Source organism: Lagopus muta, chromosome 32, assembly GCF_023343835.1.
Source record: "Lagopus muta isolate bLagMut1 chromosome 32, bLagMut1 primary, whole genome shotgun sequence".
Classification (NCBI taxonomy): Eukaryota; Metazoa; Chordata; class Aves; order Galliformes; family Phasianidae; genus Lagopus; species Lagopus muta.
Genome location: NC_064464.1, coordinates 102,538 through 115,713, shown reverse-complemented (window position 1 = coordinate 115,713; position 13,176 = coordinate 102,538). Strand labels below are relative to the sequence as shown.

Genomic DNA, 13,176 nt, shown 5'->3' with positions numbered 1-13,176 from the left:
AGAGTAAGGTGTGAGTCCACCTGGAGTAAAGAGTAATCTCAGAGTAAAGAGTGTGCAAGCTTGGTGCAAAGAGTGAGTAAAACCTGGAGAAAGCTGTGAGTAATCCAAGAGTAAAGTGTGAGTAAACTCAGAGTAAAGTGTGAGACAATCTGAGAGAAAAGTGTGAGTAAGTCTGGAAGAGAGAGCGTACACAGCCGGAGTAAGATGTCAGAAAAGCCCTAAGAGAAGTGAGAATAAAGCCAGACTAAAGCGTGAGTAAACTGGTGGTAAAGTGTGGTAAAAGAACTAGAGAAAAGTGTGGGTAGGCCCCAAAAGAGAGAGCGTACACAGCCGGAGTAGAGTGTCAGTAAAACCCAGAGAAAAGTGTGAGTAAACCCAGAGAAAAGTGTGAGTAAACCCAGAGAAAAGTGCAGCCACAGCAGCACTGTCACCAAGACACAGGAGCAGCAATGCCAGTACAAACTGAGTAGTAAATCATGTGGATAATGATGTTTCAGTGAAAAGCATTAGAATACATAAAATACAGAACAAAGCTTTCAATAAATTGCACTTAACAATGAATACAGAAATCAAAAAAAAAGACAGGCTGATTCAGTTAAAATCTGCATTACAATTCTTAGAAAAAGATAGGCAGCTCACTGCTTTCGAAACACATTTGTTCACCAGTTTCCACAGAGCATCTCTGAGCTCCTGGTTCCTCATGCTGTAGATGAGGGGGTTCACTGCTGGAGGCACCACCGAGTACAGAAATGACACCACCAGTTGCAAGGATGGGGAGGAGATGGAGAGTGGCTTCAAATAGGCAACCATTCCAGTGCTGAGAAACAGGGAGACCACAGCCAGGTGAGGGAGGCACGTGGAGAAGGCTTTGTGCCGTCCCTGCTCAGAGGGCATCTTCAGCACGGCCCTGAAGATCTGCACATAGGACACAACAATGAATACAAAGCAACCAAGCTCCAAGGGGACGCAAAATACAATAAGCCCAAATTCCTTGAGGTAGGATTTTGAGCAGGAGAGCTTGAGGATCTGGGGGATTTCACAGAAGAACTGATCCACAGCATTGCCATGGCAGAGAGGCAGTGAAAATGTATTGGCAGTGTGCAGCAGGGAATAGAGAATCATAGTGCCCCAGGCAGCTGCTGTCATGGTGGCACAAGATCTCCTGTCCATCAAGGTCCCGTAGTGCAGGGGCTTGCAGATGGCAACGTAGCGGTCATAGGACATGATGGTGAGAATGCAATACTCTGCTGAAAACAAAAACAAAAAGAAAAAGACCTGTGCAGCACATCCTGAGTAGGAGATGTGCCTGTTGTCCCAGAGGGCATTGGCCATGGCTTTGGGGAGAGTGGTGGAGATGCAGCCCAGGTCGAGGAGGGCGAGGTTGAGGAGGAAGAAGTACATGGGGGTGTGCAGGCGGTGGTGGCAGGCTACGGCTGTGCTGATGAGGCCGTTGCCCAGGAGGGCAGCCAGGTAGATGCCCAGCAAGAGCCAGAAGTGCAGGAGCTGCAGCTGCCGCGTGTCTGCCAACGCCAGGAGGAGGAACTGGCTGATGGAGCTGCTGTTGGGCATCTGCAGTTCCTGGGCATGGAGTCCTGTTCAGAATGCAGAAGATAATGATGAGTCAAGACCATTCTCAGAGTCACTCCTCCTGCTATACTATAAAACTTTTTCTTTCTCTTTGGCAAATGTTCATTTAGCCCCATTTCTTGAGTTTAATTTCATGAAGTTCAGCATTCCATAAGAAAAAGTAACTTATGGAGAGTTTGACTTTTTCTCATTTTCGAATCTTAGCTCTTTCTGGGTATTTTCAGCTATTTCTACGTCTGATATCTTTACCTCAACTGCTCTTAGAGAATCCAATCCCAACCTCTGTGCAGTTCAATTTCTGTCAGAGAAAGCTGCCTGTTTGCAGGATATGTGTGTTATCTGTGACTACAGAAAACAACAATAATTTCAACAGGTTCCATCCTTCGAGAACGGAAAGGCTGAAACCATAATCACAATGCAAGCGATTGAGAAAAGTACAATTCAGGAGTCTCATAGCCGTGCTCAAAGTTGACAGCCCCTTTCAGATTTCTACCTCCCATCCTTTCCCCCTCCCTGAGATAAGGAAAAGGAAAATCTCTACCTTGCTTCTCCTACAAATTGCCCTTACAAACACCCTGAGGAGCAGAGTATCAGTGATCCCCCTGCCCAGGCAGCAGCAGAAGGCAGGGGCAGCAGAAGGCCCCTGCCCTGCCCTGCCCTGCCCTGCCCTGCCCTGCCCTGCCCTGCCCTGCCCTGCCCTGCTGGGGGGCTCCTTCCCCCCACACATCTCCCCGCAGCGCCCTGGGCAGCTCCCCGGGCAGGCTGAGTGCTGAGCCTGGCAGGCAGCAGAGTCCCTGCCCTGGCACACAGCCCCTGGGGCACAGCAGGGACCTGCTCTGCAGGACAGCCCTGGGCACCCGGCTGCAGCCCCGGCTGCACAGCCTGCAGCCGTCCTGGGACACGCAGCCCTCAGGGCTGTGCTCCGATGCTGCAGCAGGAAAGCCCTCAGCTGGAGCAGGTTTTTATGCAAAATAAAGAAATATGGAGTGCCTTCAGCCTGTTTTGCAATGGATGTCCGAAATTCAGTGGTCCCTGCAGTAAAAGTTGCGACGTTGCCTGCAGTGAGAGACTTGCCTTGTCAAGGGCTGTGGGCAATGCTCCTCCAGTGAGCTCACAGCCTAACGTGCCACACAGCGTCTAAGATCTCTTTCTTCTGTCCTGTCACCTGCAGATCATGTCCCCAGCTCTGCTGCATGCTTCACAGGAGCTGCTCATGGGCACAACTGTCTCTCTGCAGTGTTGCCTACTTGTATGAGCTCTGTTTCCCAGGAGGCCAGACTAGCTCAGCAGCCAAGAATGTGATTTCTTTCTCTCCCTGGAGATATCCATGTTTCTCCTGAGCTCTTCCAAGGCATCAGGGTCATCTCTGCAGAACATATTTCAAAGTCAGCTCAATTAATCAACACATCCACTGGATTCCAGAAGCAGGTCACCTAATTCCAAGCCCCAGCCATGTTGCCAACCACCAGATCAGGCTGTCCAGCATCCAATCCATCCTGACCTTGAATGGATCCAGGGTTTGGTCATCCACAGCCTCTTTTGGCAACATTTTCCAGTGCCTGTGTCTAAGAAATGTCTTCCTAAAACAATTTAAAAGCCGTTTCAATTTGTCTAATTACTGTCAGACCATCACTTCCAAATCCTAAAAGTAGGCATCCCATCTGCTGGTGGAAACCCTGGGGCTGAAATGGGATCAGTTCCTCACAGAACCATGGGAGCCGGGAGTCCTCTTAGCTGAGTTCAGATGTGCACAATGAGGTGTCTGTGTGGGAGCCCCTCATCTGAATCCTTGGTCTCTATTCAACAGGGCCTGCACTGCTCACACACAGGCACTCAGTGATGCCCAAGGTGCCTGGGGTGATCCCAGCTGTGTGCTGGTGCTTGTAAACTGTGGTGGCAAATCTGTGAGACAGACACCTCCTTCCTGAGCATCAGCTGAGGGAGAGAAGGGAGGTATTCGTGGCCATCCTAAATGCCACCACAGCCCTGTGCTTAGGGCACACACTGTGCCTTTTGCACCTGTCCCCATGGCGCATGTGGTGTTATTCTGCTGACCAAATGGATGAGCTCACAACAGAAGAGCCAGATCTTCCTCTCTGCTCCATCTGTGGCATACTCTGGAGTTCAAGGCATTACAAAGCTAGGACACATTTACATTCTTTCACTGATGACACTGTAGTTTGCTCTGGGCTCTCATGTAAATGGCATCAGAAGTCATCTCAGGTCATGCAAGTTCCCAGTTCACAGGGAAATGGCAATCACTGCTCCAGTATTCAATAAGAACAAGCAAGATTATCCAGGCAATTCTGGACCTGTCAGTCTCAAGCAAGTGCCTGGTAAAATTATGGAAAAAATGATAGTGGGAGTTACTAAAAAGCACCTGAAGAACAATTCTGTCACTGGCAGAGAGAACACAAGTTCATGAAGGGAAGGTCCTGTTTAACTTCATATCCTTTTATGACAAGGTCAAATGTTCAGATGAACTAGGGAAGCCATCTGATGTTATCCTTGAGGATTTCAGTACAGCTTTTGATATTGTATCTCACAGAATTTGTCTGGGCAAAATGCCCTGCATATTGCTAGACAGAATTAGAATGTGGTGGGTGAGCAGTTGGCCAGTGGGTCTGACTCAGTGGGTGGCAAATGGGGTTCCATCAGGCTTGCAGATGGCCACTGGCAGGGTTCCCCAGGGCTCTGTTTGAAGACCACTTCTTTTTAATGGATCTGTGATTGAGTGCATGTATGGCTAGAAAATGTTTTGAGTAAGTTTGCTGCTGGTACCAAATAGGGTGGAGCTGTTGCCTCCATTGAGGGTGGAGAGGACTTACAGAGAGATGTGCTCAAGTTAGAGAACTGGGTAAGCACAGAATGCAGATGAACTATAATGAGAACAAGTGCATGATTCTGAACCCGGGTAGGGGCAGCCCTGGACATACACACTGACTGGATATGGGACTTTGGAGAGCAGTCCCAATGAAAGGGATTCAGGGTCTTGGTCAGCATGAAATTGAACATGAGTCAGCAGTGTGCCCAGGCAGCCAGGAAAGTCAGCTGTCCCCTGGGATGCACTGAGCATGGCATTGCCATGTGGGTGAGGGAAGGGATTGTCCTGATCTGCTCTGCACTGCTGCAGCCTCACCTGGAGCACTGGGTGCACTTCTGGGCACCCCAAAACGTAAAGGACATAAAACTATGGGACACTGTCCAAAGAAAGGCACCAGAACTGAGAAACTGAAGTTCAAAGTTTCACTGGGATTGACTGCTTGTTCAGACTGGGCCCTTCTCTCATCCCACATCCTGGGATGAGACACACTGCCCACATGGGACTTGGGCCTCACGGCATCCTTGCACCCCATGCAGAGTCTGGCAGCTGCTGTCCCCTGCTCTTTCAGTTGACATCACACAAACCTCCATCCCACTGCCCCAGGAAGGAAAGGCCCTGAGCCGGCATGAGGGACAGGATCTCCCTGCCAAGGCTCTGGGGATCAGGGCTTGGCCTTTCTGCTTCACAAGACAAAGGAGGCTTTTCTCAGCATCACAGCCACCATCCCAGTGCCTTGGTCTGCCTACAATCATGGCTTCCAATTCTCTGCTCTAACAAGTCCCAGGGGAAGCTTGCTTGTGAATGGCCCTCAGTGGGGCCCATTAATACTCCAAGAAACTTCACTGTTCCTTCTGATTTGTCTTCTTGAGCACTTTGTGCAATCTTCTCTGTGCACTGGAGGTTGATGGACTCAGCAGCAAATGCCCCCTGGGACCCATTACAACCTGAAGAGCCGTGCTGTGCCTTGTGCCTTCCTGCCGTCTTCTTCAGGTGTTCAGAACTTGTACAGCTCACTGGAGAGGTATCTGGAGAGAGCTGGAAGGGGTAGAGAAGAACAGGCAATATGAAGTCCACTTATTAATTTTCATATTGTTAGAATTAAACATGAACTTAAAGCTGGACTTTGCGTCTGGTATTGATCCAGGATGTCCCTTAATGAGCTTTGCTTTGTCACTGTGTGGACCAACATCCACCTCAACATCCCCACCCCATTTCTACTCACATTGGCCCCACGGGACTTGCATCTCTTTTCCTCACAACACTGTTCTCCTCTGTAGTCACTTGCTCAGTGTTAAACCTCCTTCGTACCTTTTTTTTTTTTTTTTTTATTTCTGCCAACAAACAGAAGAACAGAAGGAAACATGATGCAACTGAATGAACAGTAAAACACAGTGGTCAGCTGCATGCCTTGTCCAAGCTGCATCTAATGAGGTTTGTCTTTCGCAGGGAATATTTGTACAAGAGATATGTTGGACAGAGATAATTAAGGATATATAGAATCACAGTTAAAGAGTTGAGAAAAGAGTTAATCAGACTTTGGAGAGATGGAGCAAATTCCAATAATCTCCATGAAGGTGATGGATATTTTTGGGAAGAATCTAAGTGAACAAAGAGCAAGGGATGGGGAAATCTGGAGAGCAGTGGGAAGAGCATGTGTCCAGATGGGCTGCTGAAAGCATTTCCTTAACCGTGGTTATTGATTTAGGAGAGCTGGAGACACCTGGAGGATGAGGGACATCAAATACGCAGCAGGGTAGAGCAGCGGTGGACGCTGGGCATTGGTCACAGGGCATTGGCACTGGCACCACTGCCTGTGTCCTGTACCTGAAGGCATCTGTGTCCTGAAAACACAATGCTGGGAGACATTGACTTTAAGAAAAAAAATAACAGCATAAAGAGACACAAAATCCCCTCAAAGACTAATGTTTTCATCCCAAAGTAGGAGAGGACTCCTGAGAATACTTGAAGTTGAGAAGTGTTAGCATATTTTCACCGATTTCTATCTTTGTCTTCAATCCTTTCTTTCAGTTTTACTGACATTAGTGAATATCTTTCGGACTTCAAGCTTCAAAAAGGAAAGAAGGTCCATTGGTGACTTGCACAGTGTGTGCTGCCCCCCAGAATTTCCCTGCCCAGAACTGTCCGTGGCATCACTCTGCCTTTGTATGGATGGAGTGACACTGAGCTATTTTCTTCTTTCTCAGATGTTGTTTTAGATGGTCCCATGCAGCACAGGACTCATCATGCCCTTCACGCCCTTCATTCCAGGTACCCAGTCCCATTGTACTGTGGGTCCACACTGACCCTAGCATTCCTGTGCTGTGTTTGTATTTCTACAAGCCTTTACCATCTTTGATGTGCTTGGGCAGGTTCAGCAGTGTTTGAGTTTGGCTTTCTTAAGCACATCTTAGCAGGTACACTAGGACCACCTCCCTGCATTGCTCCCAGCTGATCGCTCCTTGTTGCCACTTCCTATATGCTTTCTTTCTGTACTGTAACCCAGAGACACTTGAAGAAGTCAAGGTGTGCTCTCCTGAAGGCAAAAGGTGTGAATTTGTCCTCTGTCCTCCCTTCAGACTCTTCAGCTCCACCATCCCATGGCCACCGCAGCCCAGGTTCTCTTTGACCTTACATTCACCACCAGCCCTTCCATGCCATGAGTGTGAGATGCAGCAGAGCACCTCTCCTCTCTGGTTCCTCCATGGCTTGGTCCAGAAGCTGCCAGCTGTGCTCTCCAGGGATCTCCTGGATGGTGCATACCCTGCTGTATTGTCCCTGCAGCAGACACTAGACCGCTAAAGGGATCAAGGGCCTGAATACACGAGGCTCCCATCTGTCTGCAGAGGGCACCTTCCACTTGCTCTTCCTAATCAGGAAGCCAGGGACACAGTTGGTCCCCTCTGTTTGCCATTTCCATTCTCTCTGACCTGGTTCCTCTGCCACCCCCAGGAAGAGCTCAGTGCACTCTCACACTTCCTTGTCTCCTCACCCATCCATTGTAAAGACTCTGTATCCCCCTTGTGCTGCAGTCCAGTTGTGGAAGCCATTTAACCGTGTCTCTGTAGTCCAAACAAGAACACAGACCTGCAACTCCACTATTATTTCTGGTCAGCATGTCATTAGCATAAAAACACATAAGGAAACATCCTAATAGGGAAGCATCATTGGTCTTAGCCTGCGTGTAATGCACATCTATGGTATTTGTGTTCAGAAGGGGGCACACAGGCATTAGATCCACTGTGAGGCTCGGAGTTGTCCAAGCAACACAGACACTCCTGTGGCATGGCTTTTCCGAAAGGCCCTGTGCAGCATTTGCAGCTGCATGTGAGTGTGCTGGACAGCCCAGGGAACTGGCCAGACACTAGGCTGCTTCTGATGTCATTCACATCAGAGCCCCTAGAAAACTGAGGTTTCATCAGTTGAAGAATTAAAGATGTGTCTAAGCTCTATAGAGCCTTGAGCTCCAGAATATGCAGCAGGTGGAGAAGAGGAAAAAATCTGGCTCTTCTTCTGTGAGCTCAGCCATTTCGTCAGCTGCACAACTCTGCATGAGCCATGGAGACGGGTGAAAAAGACATACTTGTGTGTCCTAAGTGCAGAGGTCTGTTGTTATTTAGGATGACCAGGAATAGCTCTATCCCCTGTTTGAGCTGATGCTCAGGAAGGAGGTGTCTATCTCAGGGATTCCCACACACTTCACTAGTACTGGCACACATTCAGCAGCACCCCAGGCACCTTGGTCATCACTGAGTGTCTGTGTGTGAGCAACTGACTCCCTGCTGAAGGACCAAGGACTCAGAGCAGGAGCTCACATGCAGGCAACTCCTCGTGCACTTCTGAACTGAACCAGAGGAATCCCTGAAACTCCGGTGGGTCTGTGTGGAGTAGGATTCCATTTCAGTCACAGAGTTACCATCTAGGGATGAGATGCGGGCACTGCCTCAGCTGGGTCACTGTCCTGCCCGGGGGAAGTCCACCCCTCCCTGTCATTCTCTGTGTGTCCTTTTTGTTACAGCAAACACTTTCTGGTAGGACTAGATATGTCCAGTCATATGTCTGGAATTAGTCACTGTCCACTGCACACTTGGTGGTAAATTCAGTATATTTCATACTATAATCATGATGCTGTTGCCTTTCAGGATCTGTTGGCCTTGGGACCCAGGGACATCTCAGGGGAGATCAGTAGGGTGGATAGACATGATATCCTCTGCTGCTGTTCTGGGCTCCTGGTACACAAGGAGCTCCTGCAAGTGGGCAGTGCTGCAGAGAGACAGCTGTGAAAAAAGATCAGCTCCTGTGCAGCACCAAGCAGGGCTGGGGGCATGATCTGCAAGTGACACAGAGAAGAAGGAAGAGAGCATACAGGCAGTGTGGCATGCTAGCAGACTGTGAGCTCACTGGAGGAGCATATCTCACAGCCCTTGACAAGGTAAGTCCCTCACAGCAGGCAACGTAGTGATTTTACTGCAAGGATCACTAAGTCTGGGGCATCCCAGTGCAGGTCAGGCAGCATACATTCTGTTTCCTTATCATGGAAGAAGACCTGCTCCAGCTGAGGGCTTCTGTGCTGCAGCATCAGAGCACAGCCCTGAGGGCTGCGTGTCCCAGGATGGCTGCAGGCTGTGCAGCCAGGGCTGCAGCCGGGTGCCTAGGGCTGTCACCGGGTGCCCAGGGCTGCAGCCGGGTGCCCAGGGCTGTCCTGCAGAGCAGGTCCCTGCTGTGCGCCAGGGGCTGTGTGCCGGGGCAGGGACTCTGCCATCTGCCAGGCTCAGCACTCAGCCTGCCCGGGGAGCTGCCCAGGGCGCTGTGGGGAGATGTGTGGGGGGAAGGAGCCCCCCGGCAGGGCAGGGCAGGGCAGAGGCCTTCTGCTGCCACAGCTGCTGCCTGGGGCAGGGGGACCGCAGCTCCATAGAACCTCAGGGCACTTCTGAGAGTACTTTGCAAGAGGGAGAATAAAGCAGCAGTTCTACGTTTCATGGTGTGCTTTCCTGAACCTCTGCTTTCTGTTTTCTCTTCACTTGCCTCATTGAAATGGAGTTTATGATATTGAAAGAGGCTGAGACTCCTATACTATCACACTGAGGGTTATCATGACACACAACAAATTCCTTAATGGCCCCGCCTTCCATACAAATCACTCCTGCCCTACGTCCAGTGTCACCATGGTCTGCATGACCAAACCGTTGGCTCCAGCCCCAGGGCCAGAAGGGGTCTACAGAGCACTGCTGAGCACACAGTGGCTGGCTGCAGGCAGAGACAGCTGCAAGCAGCAGAGATAGGGGCAGGGAGGGAGAGGAGAGTGCTGACTGCAAAGGCTGGGAGAGGGATATGGGCACCTCACTGTCATCTCTGCAATGCAGACAGCTCCCTGCAGCACCAGCCTATGTGTCCATTCCTAGTGTCGTGAGAACTTGATTAAGAGTTGCATTAAGGGCTCAGCAGGGTGTGGGATGGGGATTCAAGTGGAGCTTAGACACCCTCTGATAAACACTGTCTTTAGGGCTAGGAATGAGATGACTCTTTCTAAGACACCCCATGCTTTTGGCTTTTGACTCTGCTCCTGTGGCTCCTCCTGGGCTGCAGTCAAACCTACACAAGGGTGCAGCTCTGCCATGGCGGTTCTGTGTTATCCAGCAGTACCATGGAGAAGATGCCTGGGTGTTAAGGCCAAGAAAATGTTGCTGGATGGCAGTGTCCCTGATGAGGTAGAGAGAGCTGAGATCCTCCTCTGGAACAGTGAGCAAATCAAGAGACTGAGTTCTGCCCATCTAACTGGGATTGCTCTGCTCTTACCAGCACCCAGAGTCTTGTCAGGGTAACTCCTGAGTGTGACCATCCTCCAGTGATACAAACACAGATATAGCACTGATCACTTGGAAGTGAGGGGTATGGCCTTTGCCTCCCTGATCGAAAAAGATTCATTTAAAGTGTCTCAAAGTGATCAAGAGGATTTCTACCTTAAAAACATTCCTCATGAGTGCTGGGGCAACTAGAAAAAATAGAACAATATCCACAGAGCACTGCTGACCAGTTTGGAGAAAGTTGTGGGAAGCTCCTTGACATCTCAGGTTTTTAATCTGAGATCACTCTGTATTTCTGTTGCTTTATTGCTGCCGAGCAAGCCTGACTCATCCACAGCCTGCAACAGAGCTCCTTGTGCAGCATGGAAACATCAGCCAACAGCAACCAGAGCTCAAGGCATGTAGCAGAAAAGATCTGGCAGAAGGGAGGGAGGCAGTCTGGGAGGTTTCAGAAGACACAGAGTAGGGTTTGCCTGGGGAGGAATGAAATAACATTTTCCTGGTTTTCCCTCCTCAGACAGGTGACTGTGCTCACAGGCAGCAGATGCCCAACAGCAGCTCCATCAGCCAGTTCCTCCTCCTGGCGTTGGCAGACACGCGGCAGCTGCAGCTCCTGCACTTCTGGCTCTTGCTGGGCATCTACCTGGCTGCCCTCCTGGGCAACGGCCTCATCAGCACAGCCGTAGCCTGCCACCACCGCCTGCACACCCCCATGTACTTCTTCCTCCTCAACCTCGCCCTCCTCGACCTGGGCTGCATCTCCACCACTCTCCCCAAAGCCATGGCCAATGCCCTCTGGGACACCAGGCACATCTCCTACGCTGGATGCATTGCCCAGACCTTTCTGTTTGTCTTTTTCATCTCAGCAGAGTATTGCATTCTCACCATCATGTCCTATGACCGCTACGTTGCCATCTGCAAGCCCCTGCACTACGGGACCTTGATGGACAGCAGAGCTTGTGCCACCATGGCAGCAGCTGCCTGGGGCACTGGGCTTCTCTATTCCCTGCTGCACACTGCCACTGCATTTTCTCAATCACTGTGCCATGGCAATGCTGTGGATCAGTTATTCTGTGAAATCCCCCACATCCTCAAGCTCTCCTGCTCACAGTCTTACCTCAGGGAAATTTGGCTTCTTGTGATCAGTGCCTCTTTAGCATTTGGGTGCTTTGTGTTCATTCTTTTATCCTATGTGCAAATCTTCAAGGCCGTGCTGAGAATGCATTCTGAGCAGGGACGGCACAAAGCCTTCTCCACGTGCCTCCCTCACCTGGCTGTGGTTTCCCTGTTTCTCAGCACTGCCATGGTTGCTTACCTCAAGCCCCACTCCATCTCTTCCCCATCCCTGGATCTGGTGGTGTCATTTCTGTACTCAGTGGTGCCTCCAGCAGTGAATCCCCTCATCTACAGCGTGAGGAACCAGGAGCTCAAGAATGCAGTGAGGAAAATGATGCCCTGGTCACAGTTTAGCAGGGATAAACTTCTCATCTATCTCTATAAATATCTCACAGTCTGTCCCATAGCACACCTATATTATGTTTTTTAATGTGTGTAATACTTAATTATATTAGTAGATACATTTTTCCTTGCAGTTCATATATATATGTGTGTATGTAATTATCATTAGTGGTTACCATGACCCTAAACATGTTTTTGGATTCCAACCACTTCTCTGAGGCATCATCCTGCTCTTTCTCCTGGAGTACATATGAACTCTGGGTCAGTGCTGACTTTCTAACAAACTCTGTGTTCCATCTCTGTATCTGTAGGCAAATGAGATGCCAGCAGGCACTGTGGAGCTGAAACAGGCTGGATTTGCAAAAGGGATCAATGTATTAGAATAAGGACCAATATATTACATTAGCAAAAGGAATCAGTGTGTGCTCATCCCAAATCTTCCCAGTTTAGCCTTGCTTGATGTGTGAACAGCCCCATTTTTATCACTTCTGTTTCACGGAAGAACTGAAATCACTTTTTTGCCTCTGCCAGGTATAAGGACTTGTTCTTGGGTTTGGTATAAACTGTTTACAGTTACAGTGCACCAAGATAGAAAGATGCTAATTGTGGTAAAACAAGCAATGGAAATTTACCAAACTGGGGGAAAAGAGCCCCAGTGAGCCCCACGGTGAGCCAGGGTGCATGGTGATGAAGAGGAAGATGAAATAAAGGGGAGGAGGTAGGTGCTGTGAGAAGGATTACATGCGGTGTCAGGGGCTGTGCTGGGGGCACATCTCTGTACCACTGCACGCATGCTGCCCCACACAGTGCCTGCACTGAGCTGCCAGGGGCTGCCTGTGGGGCAGTGGGGCCGGGCTGTCCTGCAGAAGGGAAGGCACACGGAGCCTCAAGCTGCAGGGCTGGGACCTCAAAATCACCTGGAACTCAGCGCCCAGCTGCGCTGTGCTCACCTTGCCTGGCTCCCAGGTGCCCCCTGTGCTGCTCTGTCTCTGCCCCTCCTCAGCAGGATGGGGGAAAAACACGGTTCAGCAATTCCTGAGTCGTGGCATAAGGGTGCTTTATTCTTTCCTTGCTGAAAACCCCATGACAACAAATGGTATGTGGTAATGGCTATGGATCAGATGCAGGGTTTTGTTGTTGTTGTTGTTGTTTTTCCTTCAGACTTTGGAGCAGCTATTGAACGCAGTGTCCCTCTCACCTTAAAATGTTACATGAAACTACACCTAACCCACGACACATGGGACTAATATTTTATATAATTTAGATGATTTCCAACACAGAAATCTGCTCACTGTTAGGATTTCACAACCCTCTTATTCCTTACCTATTTACTCTAATTGAAGTGGTATGCTATATTTGGATTTCAGTTTTGTCCTCTCACGTCCTGAACTTTTTTTCTCTTTTCCCCCCTAATATTTAACAATAAGTTCCTAAGTTAACTCTGTGTACCAATTATTTCTGTTCTTTCTGTCAGACCAGTGTATTATGTCACTTTACTTCAGGTAA

The 13,176-nt window shown here is 49.6% G+C and overlaps 2 protein-coding genes across 2 annotated transcripts; one reads left to right on the top strand and one right to left on the bottom strand.

The window, feature by feature from the left end:
* Positions 1-591: 591 nt before the first annotated feature.
* Positions 592-1,581, bottom strand: LOC125686126 (olfactory receptor 14A16-like). The gene has a single exon (XM_048929805.1). It carries the CDS (start codon positions 1,567-1,569, stop codon positions 592-594), a length of 978 nt encoding a protein of 325 aa, XP_048785762.1. The 5' UTR covers positions 1,570-1,581.
* A 9,175-nt stretch (positions 1,582-10,756) lies between these two features.
* On the top strand, positions 10,757-11,758 carry LOC125686124 (olfactory receptor 14C36-like). Its single transcript, XM_048929804.1, has one exon. The coding sequence runs from the start codon at positions 10,757-10,759 to the stop codon at positions 11,756-11,758; it is 1,002 nt and encodes a 333-aa protein (XP_048785761.1).
* Positions 11,759-13,176: the final 1,418 nt, after the last annotated feature.

Bases quoted from the DNA above. Each gene is read 5' to 3' on its own strand.
- LOC125686126 (XM_048929805.1), bottom strand. From the start codon at position 1,569: ATGCCCAACAGCAGCTCCATCAGCCAGTTCCTCCTCCTGGCGTTGGCA.
- LOC125686124 (XM_048929804.1), top strand. From the start codon at position 10,757: ATGCCCAACAGCAGCTCCATCAGCCAGTTCCTCCTCCTGGCGTTGGCA.